The following is a 12,043-nucleotide window of genomic DNA, read 5'->3' as shown; positions in this document are numbered from 1 at the left end:
GGGCAAGGTGTTCACTCTACCGGTTATGGTCTCCAGTCATAAAAAGCCTACCGGGATAGAGTCAAGCTACTGCTGGATGCTTACAGTAGGGAGTGGGCAATGAAAGTGGAGGAACTGAGCACACATACCCCCCACACTCTCTTTCAGATATCTCAGTCATTACAAGCAGACCCCTCCTTCAACAGTCCAAGCAGAAGACTGGATGAAGAAGGAGAGGACGGTTGGTTCCGGCAAACCTTAGTAACTAAGGGCACAACATCCTACAAAAGGTGACAACTTTCTTAACTAGGAGGATTTCACAAAGAGTCTCTCTGGGTGTATTAAAAGCAACCAAGCAGTACTGCAAACCAGTAAAATACGCAGTGACCGGGCTAATTGCTTTCACTGAGCACTGAATTACCAGGCGTTTATGAGGGCGGGAGTGCAAGAGAAGCAATTTCCCCCCTGACTCTTAACGCTGGTTTCAGTCCGAGGCTGTTTACGGCGCGCCGTCTAGGTTGCCTTGTCCTTCGTACTGCTTCAGCACGTTGGACAGCGAGCGGAGCGCCTTGTCCCTTCCCCTCCCTTGGCTCCAACAGACACCGGCGCTGCCGCCGATTCTCGCTAACCAGCCTTTCAGCAGGCAGGCGCGACGGGGTCGGAGCCAATCGTACTGCAGCGCTGCCCTGTGCGTCCCCGCCTTCGAGAGTGCGATCACCAATGTGAAGGAAAGGGAGGTGGGTGGGAGACTTCTCCTCGTTAAAGCCTCTGGTATGAGGCTGGAGCTCAGTGGCAGGGGGAGAAGCACACATAGACGGGTGCACAAACACACGCGCTTGTAGAGGGAGGGGTAAAAGGAGGGAGGTGGCCACGGGAAGCGCTGCCCAAGGTCTTGAAGCGGGGACAGGGAGGTGTGCTACACCTAACGCCACTGGGTATATGGGAAACTGAGACAGCCCGAGTACAGCGAGCAGGGAGAGGGCGAGAGACGAATCTGACCCAAGGAAGCTTCAGCGACTGTCCTTCCCCAACACCACCTCGGACAGGCAAGCCGGTCCAAAGTACAGCCGAACATACTATGGAACAGGAGAAATATTTACCCGAACTGATGGCCGAGAAAGATACCTTGGATTCCTCCTTTGTTCATGCAATGCGCCTTTTGGCTGAAGGTAAGACTTCGCTTGCCTCTGCTTAATGTGGAGGTCTCTGTTCCTTGTGTCCACCCACCCACCTCCGTTTCCTTTTTCTGTGCTCTTCGCAAAGCATCTGATGCTGCTGCCCACAGTGAAGTGTTAATCTTGTGTGCTGCCTTGGACTTAACTGAGACAGGTTAAGGGCATGGAAACATGCAGATACACGTCCGCAATTTGGAGCGAGGGCGAGAGCGCAAAGCTCTCTCTGATTTGATCTCGCATCTACGTATGGGCAGAGGTTGCTCAGACTGGCTTGATTGCATTAGAGACTGCAGGGCACAAGCGAGTCGGAAAGTGCGGGAGGACGGCGAGGCTGAGTTGTGCTATCAAAGAAATATTTATATCAAACATTCTCAGCGCATTGCCATGCGGAAGGGTGCATAACAGTAATCTTACCAGCGGGGATTGTGTTTTGACAGCATTTCTTCAAGTGAAAGGTTAAGCTAGGATGCTGGCAGGTTTCTGTGGAAATACTGGAGGACAGGCAGAGCAATTTGTGCTCATGGCAAGACTCGGGAAGAGCCCTTTAGCTCTTCTAACATCAGTCCAGTTTGCAAATGAATAAGCAACAATTAGACATTTTGTGAAATATGTTGGACATGGCTGTCCTGGTAAGAAAAGGCATACTCATAGGGATAGAAAATCAGGATTCTCCTTGGTTCTGTTCTGCCACAGATTTTTGGAGCTAGTTTACACAATAACTTGTGCTCGTCGGTATAGTGAACATTTCCATTTCAAAACATAAATGTTGTAAATGCCTTCCACTTATTAAATAACTACTAGGACTGTAGCCTCATAACAATTGCTGCAGTTCTATGGAAATGGTGTGCTCTCACAAGAAGGTTTTATTTCTCTTCAGGCTCCTCATTAACAACCAATTCTTCCTTGGAACTGAAGTTGAGTTTTTGTGCCAGGTAGAGCTTCTACAGTTCCTCCTTTCCTGTACAAGATGCTATTGTCTCACTGAAGCTATTGCATCCTGTGCTCTCTCTTTGTGTGTTTTAAATTCCATATTCAGCTTTACATGGCAAGAGCTAAAACTATTCCAGTGTCTATCATTCAGCAATGCTTTCATTTCACTTCATTGCTGGTTCAGATTTGTTAACTTTGTCAATTGCACTGTTAAGTTCACTCTGTCTTTCTAGGATAGGAAACACAAATCTGTTCATCATAGGGTTGTGCTGTGGGACTGACCATTTTGAGCTTCTGTCACGACTGCTGAATTATTTAACTTGGCAGCTGCTAAACAGAACTTTGCAAGTTGTGCCTTCGTCTGAGTGCTTTAGTTATATTTTCCAATCTGTATCAAAAATTTATTCACAGAAGTATTACCACTGGAAACATTCTCCTTGAACTTATCCCTTGGGCTTTGATATCACTTTACTTGTATACTGTTTGCATACTTGTTTATTTGTATACTACAATTGTTTACATAGCATATTAGATATAAAATGATTATTATGTTCCACAATTTGTGATAAGATTGTGTAGATCAAATAATTATATAGAAATCTAGGGATATGTGCAAGCAAATATTGTGCCAATGTTCCAAAGTAATTTGATATTAAAAACTCATGATCTTACAAACATCTTAGCTGGCATTCAACACAAATCCTTAGCTGAGGAATCTTCAGGTCTTCTTAAATGAAAGTCTATTAATTTGCAGAAAACAGTAGTGCAGTATTTCTGTTGATAATGAGGAGACTGAGATGAATAAATGATGGGTTAAATATAGTAGCTGTCCTGCTCCTATACAGACACACACAGTCATTTTAGTGGCAAATACTTTGGCATGGTATAAATGTAATCACCACCCCCAAGAGGTATACCTTGTGGGTGTAATTTGAACTTTTCCCAGCAGGGGGGAGTATCTACTGAGACACAACGTGAATCTCAAGAGAAGTGAGGGGTAGGGTAAGAGAAAGAAAATAAGGGTGTGGAAAATGAAAATATACAACTATTTTAAAAACTAGAAATAAAGGGAAGGTCATGAAAAGGTGTTCACATCCAGCTTTCCTGTTGGGGCTAGAAATCAACTCTGAATGACTTGTAAGCTTTAGTAAACTATTACTGTGGCATTTTTCCCTGAGTGTAGCTGTAGGTGAGCATATGTGAATATTAAAAAGAGACAGAGGTGAACTGCCTATGAAAGCTGGAGAGAATGCTAATGTAAGATTCACACCAGCTACCTTGCATTATCGTTCAAAACACCATCTGTCAAGGTTTCTAGAGCTGCATTTTAGATTTATTTAAAGAAATGACTACTGAAATTAAACTTTCATTATAGGGAGCCTATGTAGCTAGGATAGCACAGACTACATGTAGAGTGACACTAAATACCATTGCTGCAGACTGTCTTCTGGAAGGCAGATGATTACCATGATAGCACCATTTTTATGAATACCCTCCAAATAGAGGAATGCACGGGAATAGTACTTGATTAGCTTTTGAAATGACATCTCTATTAGAACTATGATACTGGTATCGGCTATCGGCTATTAATAGCAAACAGAGGGAGATCCTTTTAATTATAACAGGAGGTCTTCTTAATGGTAATGTATTTCAATTAAATGCACAAGTAAGGTCTTCTTTGTTTTTCAGGGCTTGGCATTCACTTCAACTCAAAAGTGATTTTTCATGTCACTTCCTAATGCCTCTGGGTCAAAGTTGGACAAGCTTTGCAGAACCCTTAGGGAGATGCGCAGGAAACAAATCCTGTAGAGTTTGGATGAAGAATACCTGATTCACTTATGAAGATCTTCTGCATTTTCCTAGGGGCTAGATTTTCTAAAGCTAGGAGTATCTATTATTACCTTGTCCAGCATGTGAAATTTATTTTTGTAATGGCTATTTCCACCACCACCACCCCACTTAAAATCATTGCGGGAGGGAGTGGTTCCAGCATCCCTGGGAAGGTGATTGAGAGGGTTGTGGCACAGCAATTGCAAGTACTCTTGGATGAAACAGATTATCTTGACCCATTCCCATCTGGATTCAGGCCTGGTTGTCCTGAGAGATGACCTTTATTGGAAGAAGGACAGGGAGAGTGCGACCCTCTTACTCTTACTTGATCTCTCAGTGGCTTTTGATACCATTGACCATGGTATCCTTCTGGGCCGACCTGGTGAGATGGGTATTGGAGGCACTGTTTTACAGTGGTTCTGATCCTATCTCCAGGTCATTTTCAGAGAATAGCATTGGGTGACTGTCTTTCGGCCCCCTGGCAGTTGTGCTGTGGGGTGCCACAGGGTACCATCTTGTCCCCCATGCTGTTTAACATCTATATGAAGCCCTTGGGAGCAGTCATCAGGAGATTTGGGGTGAGGTGTCAGCAGTACGCTGATGATACCCAGCTCTATTTTTCTGTAACATCTGAATCAGGAGAGGCCGTGCAAGCCCTGGACTGGTGCCTGGATGAGGGCCAATAAACTGAGTCTGAATCCTAGCAAGACGGAGGCGCTGTGGGTTGGTGGTTCCCGACTTCAGATAATTGGTCAGTTGCCTGCTTTGGATGGGGTCGTACTCCCTCTGAAAGAGCAGTTCCGTAGTCTTGGGGTGCTCCTGGATCCATCTTTGTCGCTAGAGGCCCAGATGACCTCAGTCGCTAGGAGTGCTTTTTACCAGCTTCAGCTGATAAGAGAGCTGCGGCCGTTTCTAGACTGGGATAGGCTGACCATGGTTGTCCAGGTAACCCCCAGGCTGGATTACTGTAATGAGCTCTATGTGGGGCTGCCCTTGAGGTTGGTCCAGAACCTGCAGTTGGTGTAAAATGTGGTGGTGAGACTCCTCACTGGGGCAGGGTATTGCCAACATGTTACCCCGCTGCTGAAAGAATTGCACTGGCTGCCCATTTGCTACCAGGCCAAGTTCAAGGTTCTAGTTTTGGTGTACAAAGCCCTATACAGCTTGGGACCAGATACCTGAAAGACCGTCTTACCCCTTATATACCCAGTCAATCACTGTGCTCTGCAGGTGAGGGCCTCGTGCAGATACTATCTTATCAGGAGGTCCGTTCTGCACAACGTAGGAAATGGACCTTTAGTGTGGCAGCACCTACCCTGTGGAATTCCCTCCCCTTAAATATTAGGCAGGCACCATCTCTGTTATCTTTTTGGTGCCTATTGAAGACCTTCCTCTTTCAAAAAGGCTTTTAATTAGAGACCTTATCCCAGTCTGCGTCTGTGTTGGAATTGCTTTTTAATACGTTTTTAAACCTTTTTTGAAAAACAATATGTTTTTAACCTTTTTTAAAAAAAGATGTCTTGAAAGCTTTTTTAACAAATGTTTTAAAAGACATTTTTAAGGATGTTTTGATTTAATGTATTTTAAAGTCTGTTTTTATGATGTTTTAAAGTGTTTTTAGTTCTTTTGTTTGCCGCCTTGGGCTTCTGCTGGAAGGATGGGTGGGATATAAATCAAATAATAATAAAAAAAAATGTATATGACAATAAGGAAAAGTGCAGGTATAAATAAACTAGCATCAATAAACCCAAGATCCTCTTCAGTTATGTTAATAGTAAAAATCCCACAAAAATGTTAAGGTATAATAAACATCAGTTGTAATTTTATGAAGCTTGGAATGGCCCTGTATCAGATACCATACATTGAGATAGTGCCTACAGCAAAGAAGCAAGTCTGCAATCCTGTAAATTTTCTTTTGAGTAAGTTACATTCAACTTAGGAGCTGTTGCTCATTAACTTTTGAGCAACCACTCAATTAATCACAGTAGTAATCTCAACAGAAAGTGGACAGGGGCCATAGATTTATCCTATAACCAAAGCATGCAGTCCTGGTCCCTATTGAAATTGTGCACTGTGAAGTGTTTAATGCAGCAATCCTATACACACTTAGAAGTAAGTCACATTGAACTCAGTCAGGCTTGCTCCCAAGTAGACATGTATAGGATTGCACTGTTAGCTGCATGTGTGCCCTTTTGAAATCAGTGGGACATTCAATGCAGACTTATGCTTATCTCCTAGCTTTCATACACCAGGGTCTAGCGCTCTCATCACAAAAGCACATTTCCTCAAGCCTGTTCTTTCAACTCTGTAGCAATATCATATTTAAATTTTTAATATATGATTACAGATGGGCAGAAGTAGGGGAAATATTCAGATACTGTAATACATCTCAGCTCTCAAAAGAGAACTTCTCCATACTAATTGAGTGACATTATGCAGCCACCTGTTGCAATAGGCAGAATAATTACTGATCCTTTTAAGTTCATTGTTAGCAAATTAACTGTACAGTATTTTGCAGTTAACCTTTCTAGGTAAGAGATTATAGTACATCATTCGACCAAGTAGTTTTCAATAGCTAAAAGGACATTCAAGTACCTAGCAATATTTAAACGGCTTCCTTTATGTGCCATATTTTATTATTATTGTAGCACTTTGGGCAACTTATGCAGATTTTTATGCTGGGCACCGCAGAGACTAACATTATGGCTGTGAACATGCTAGTCACCAACAGCAAAGTGTTTCCATTAACCTCACCTGGAGGGGAAAGGGATGATTTGCCAATCAGTTGTGAAATCTCTTTGAAGCTGAATTTTAAAGCAACACTCAAGCTGCTCCCACCAGGTTTTACAGTAAAAAGGGATGAGGTTTGACTAGTGTCATGTCTCCCCGTTTTCAGAAGAAAGAGGTGGAGATGCACTGGAACAGGCAGAACAATGAGTGTATTTCTACCCTATGTCAATTCTGAGAGAGCACAGAGAAGCAAAAGTGTGTGCGTGAAGGGGATGAAACCAGTCTGAGAACATGAATAAAAAATTAACTTGGTTGTCCCTGACATGTGTGACACTGTCTGCCCGACTCACTGGAATCTGCAATCCTGCTTTCCATTGTTTGTGGAAGGTTTTTTTCTGTTGTAATTGTGTTCCTATATCACAATTAAAAGGGATTAGAAAACACAGCTGAAATGCAGAGTGATGCCAATTGAAGGTAGGTGTGTGTGTGTGTGTGTGTGCGCGCACGCGCGTGCATGCGTGTGTGTGTGTGTGTGTGTGTGTGTAATTTGGTCTCTCCATGACCACTGTTGGATTCTGAATTAGATGTGACTCTGAAAGAAAGAGATCAGAACCATCATGCAGACGTTCCAGATAATATCCTCTCAATGGACAACAGCATTTTAAAAGAAGAAACTATGGGCAACCTTTTTTTCTGTTGAGAGCAGCAGTCTCTCAGGGTAACCTGTCAGGGGCTGCATACTGGTGGTGGATAGTGCTGGAGGTAAAAGGGTGTGTGACTAGAGCCAAAGATGTGTAGGGTCAGTCCCTCTCTCTATCTGTGCCAGCTCCTTTCTCCTTGTGTTTTTGCAAATCACCATGAAATTAAGCCAAGTATTGCATGTATCTCTTGGGCCATAGCTAAACAACTATAGGTTATCCACTTGTAGAACATACTGGGCATGATTCAATAGTCACAGGCAGCTGAGTGCTGCTCTTATCCAATTAGTTCTGTGGAAAGTTTGGACTTCCCTGCTCCCCAGAAAAGCCACCTGCTGTGTGCACGGCCAGATGCTTTTGAAACTCAACACTATCAGTAACAGTATGTGATGCAACATGGGAGCTTTGGCTCAGAGAGAATAAAAGTCAGCACATGCATGCCCCTTTAGCACACTGAAGGAACCTCTCTGGATTATAGCTATAGCTATAGGCATTTCAGTTCAAGGCCAGTGAGTAGATGGGAGACCTCTTGGGAACCCTATGTATGCCACCTTCAGTTCTGTTTAAGAAAAGCAGGCTATAAATGTAATAAGTAAATAATAGCATATTACATCATCATGTATCTGTCTAGCTTTCTGGCTGATGCCACAGATAAGTTCATAATTAGGCAAAGAGGATTGGATATGGAATATTTGAGTTCAGATCCCACCTTTGTAAAGGAACAGGAAGTGTGTGAGTGACTTCCATTTCCTCTCTTCATGCTTCTAAGTCATATTGGAAGCGTGATGAGATGCATAGGTTCCCCCCAAGATTGTTCTGATTTGGGAAGACAAAATGCATCTGTGATACACATGTGACCTTTGCACAAGACATGGTGGCACCATTCATGCTTCTTCCCTTGTCTCTTCAGTAGGTTTTCAAAGCAATCTTTGCATAATGATCCTCCTAGATATATTTTACATCCATTTGTTTAGGCTTGTCTAAAGTCCTTGAGGATCTTCACATGAGTTTATTGTTATAAAGATTATTCCAGACTTGAAATGATAATCTGTCAAACATCAGAAGGTTATTTTACATCCATATTTTCTTAGCCTCACAGCTTTGTTGCAACTGTGCAGAACAAGTCCTACAAAGAACAAATAGAAGAGAGAATTAATGGTTGATTGATGAATGAGTATGGTGACGCTTGCATGTTTTTGTGTGAATGGATGGGTGGGCAAGTGAGAAAGAATGAATCAGTTCAATCCAATCCAATCAATGGAATGTGTGCTTGTGTATATATGTATGGCTGTAGGTTGTAGGATATGTGTCTGGATTTGGCCTTACTAACAGTTCAGTTGCTTATGCCCACCATCAGCTCTGGCCCTACCCACCATCAGTATGCAGCCTTTGTTCACTTTCTCCTGAGGAAATGAGGTCCGTGAAACTTCAGAACGTTGCCCACTTCTGCCCTAGATGACTGACAAAAAAAGTTTTGAAAATAGGGTTTTTTCTTTCTGAATATGTGGCATTATGATGTGTGGACTCACAACTAAATATGATGTTATTGTTCAATGCTAGAGATTTGCATTCCATATAAGGATTGCTTGACTCATTAATATATACTTCTGCTGAGAATCACGAGGCTGTGATAAGGTCACTGCATGCAAATTATTTCCAAATGCAAGGTACACTTTTATGAAGAGTATGCCTTTATTCTAAAAGGGAAAGGTTATTGCTTAATCCAGTGACCTACTGCCATTCAGACACTTGCAATTTTATTTGTGGATAGTTGTAATTATCTTTAGCCTTAGCTGCGAGGAGAATTTATTAGCTGATATTGTCTGTGCAGGCCTTGGAGCAAAGATCAACTTCTTGCAACACAAGTTTATTTTATAATACATTAACTGTTGACGGTATTAATTTAGTATACGTGGATTTCTGGGTTATTCTGCTCTTTCTCATGTATTACAGACAGGAAGAGACCTTCCTTCATCAAGTATGTATGTTAAACAGCCTTGGGAAGGATCACATGCTAAGGATTGGGGTACTTTCCAGTGTAGGTTATTCACTCATGCAAGGCATTGCTTGATGTTTTATTGACTGATGCACACACATATACATACAGCCCTAATGTTTTATGACTGTAATAGTTGATTGTAAAAATGCTACATAGGTCTCCAGCATCTTGAATCTTTTAGTTCTACTTAAGTTTCTATCTATTTGAGAGCAACAAAGAATGATAAATATGAACATGGAATTTCATTCTTGATTAAGTCTTGACAGGAGACAAACTCTTGAAGCAGAGCTGGGTGAGTCTGTTGAAACAAAAAGGTGTTTTGTATAACTACATGCCACAATAGATTGGGGGGGGCGACCATTGCTCAGTCATAGAGCATGTGCAGAAGGTCCTAGCTTTAAGCCCTGACATATCCAGTTTTTAAAAAAGGTCAATAGTAGCATGTGATGGAAAAGACCTCTCTGCCTGAAGCTCTAGAGAACTGTTGCTGATCAGAGAAGACAATACCAGTCTTGTCAGACAAATCACCAAATGGGAATAAGGCATTCCTAGTGGGTCATGTAAATTCATATGGAAAAAAAGTTTACTTCTTGCATATAAAAGCTAGTGCTGTAGTAAACTACTTGTATCCTAATCTGGGGATGAGCTAGCTTCAGACTAGCTTCTTGTTGTGGTTTCATATTGGTCCCTGTGGTCCAATGATGTGGTTACAAAGCAAGCATGCATCTTCAGGTTTGCTTAATGGTTAACCTGTCTTCAGCAATCTGGACTGTGCACTCTGTCTAAAGAACAGAAGTGCCCTGCTGAATCACATCAAGGTCCACCTATGCCAGAATCTTTCCAATAACCCCAGCAAGCCTCAGGTGTCAGATGTTCCATCAGAAATTGTGCAATGGTGAGTCAGTGGTGGACTGTGGTTGACCTTGTGGCCACCCTTGCCCTAATCTTATACTGACCTTTAAATCAGTCTTACTGATTTCATTAGAATGGACAGGAAGAGATCTAATCAAAACCCTATTGTTGATTTTTTTTTGCCATGATAACTGTCCAAATAACTACGTGTGTGATTTAAGTCAGTGATTTATATACCAGAAAGGTGTATGTCCAGAAAGAATTCAGTTCCATATTAGCCCAAGACATTTTGTTACCTGAAGTGGAGCCAAAATAGTAATTCTTCCTTATCTATATAGGACTAACATATTACAAATTTGCTGCGTCATTGAGACACCACTTTCTGCCTTCAACTTGCAGGGCTAGGGAACCTATTTCCAGGTGGTGGGCTGGAGGCTTTGGTCCTCCAACCCCCATAGGCCATTTTGACAAGTGGGTGTGGCTGCCCACCTGTCAATCATCTGACATCACCATGAAACCAAACCCATATGGGCAAAGGCAAGGAGCCCTGTTTTTACCTACCCCACACCTGCCATCCTATATGACATCAGGTGATGAATAAATGAGGGTCATTTGGCCAAAATAGCCTCACAGGCCAAATGAGTTAGGTCTAATTAGACTTACAGGCCAGAGTTTTCCCACCACTGATATAGTGCTTTTCACACAGTGCCACCTGAAGCAGATTGCTTCACCTTGCTAGACAGCAGGGCTGGCCCTGTTCTAACTTACTGGCTCAGCTCATGAGCTGATCTGCCAAGTAATGTGGTTCCTATAGATAAAAAGGCCGATAGCTAAGCTGAGGATATTACTTCAGGGTAGCAGCGTGGGTCGGTTGTTGCTATGCAAGGAATACTGCTATCCCCACAAAGAGTATCAGTGAGATCAGAGTGAGCAGTAGGAATGGAAGGATCTGTTAATTTCAGGCCTCTCAGTTTCACATTTTTGCCATCTCCAAATTTATGCAGACATTTTGTGATTTTCTTTTTAAAAAATCATGAAAATCCTCCAGCATTTTAGTGCAGATTTCTCCTAATAAACACATTTTTCTCTGAAGTTTTGACTGATATACACATTTTTGTAAGCAATTTCTCCTAATATAATGCATTGTTGCATGTTGTTTTCACTAATATATTCATTTTTATGCACACTTTCCCCTAATACATGCATTTTTGTAAACATACTTTGGTTGGAAAACTGCATTGCAAAATTCAGATAAGCACAAATTTGAAATGAGGGCTGTCTTTTAGTTCTCATATTGTTTCAGAAAGTGCAGATTTGATAGATTCAGCTTTGAATGCGAACTGAGTCAAATGTCTCCCCCATCCCTAGTGAGCAGTTCAGAATTCCACATGGAAGCACAACTAGGGTTTACACTTCTTACGTTATTCATACAGGATATTCAGCCTTGGGGTAATCTATGTATTGCTATACCATGGGGGGTGCCAATGTGATGCCCTCCAGATGTTTCTGGACTCTATCTCCAATCATCCCAAACTATTGATCATGCTGGTTGTGGATACTAGGAGTTGGAGTCAAACAACATCTAAAGGGTAGCACATTGGCTACCCCTGATATAATATACATTAGAGAGCAGTTATAGCATGATCTCAACTGATATTTTGTTTGGCTGAATAGACTTGCCTGACTTGCCTTACACGGCAGTAGTTTTCCAAATTCCTACTACCAAGGGTTTGTTTCCAGGTTAATCTGTCTGCTGTTGATATCTGGGACTCACTCTGGAATGCACTCTCAGTTTGCACTGGATCTAGAAAGGTCTGAAAAGCTTTGCCATTGGTTCATCCGATGTGCAG

The 12,043-nt window shown here is 42.1% G+C and overlaps 1 protein-coding gene across 3 annotated transcripts in view; it reads left to right on the top strand.

Annotated features, from left to right (window-relative positions):
* Nucleotides 1-783: 783 nt before the first annotated feature.
* Nucleotides 784-12,043, top strand: part of KHDRBS2 (KH RNA binding domain containing, signal transduction associated 2) — a 626,273-nt gene continuing 615,013 nt past the window's right edge. For 2 of the 3 annotated variants that reach the window (XR_009762509.1, XM_061626253.1), the window contains exon 1: nt 784-1,148. Coding sequence is in view for 1 of the 3 variants with exons in the window: in XM_061626253.1 (XP_061482237.1) it covers nt 1,058-1,148 (91 nt within the window). In the remaining 2 variants the exon portion in view is untranslated. Of the gene's footprint in view, nt 1,149-7,031; nt 7,119-12,043 lie in introns of those variants that run through there. The other variant, XR_009762510.1, reaches the window with a different exon arrangement.

Source organism: Rhineura floridana, chromosome 4 (assembly GCF_030035675.1).
Source record: "Rhineura floridana isolate rRhiFlo1 chromosome 4, rRhiFlo1.hap2, whole genome shotgun sequence".
In the NCBI taxonomy this organism is placed as follows: domain Eukaryota; kingdom Metazoa; phylum Chordata; class Lepidosauria; order Squamata; family Rhineuridae; genus Rhineura; species Rhineura floridana.
Note: the sequence above shows the minus strand (reverse complement) of the source record. Positions and strands in the feature narration are given on the sequence as shown.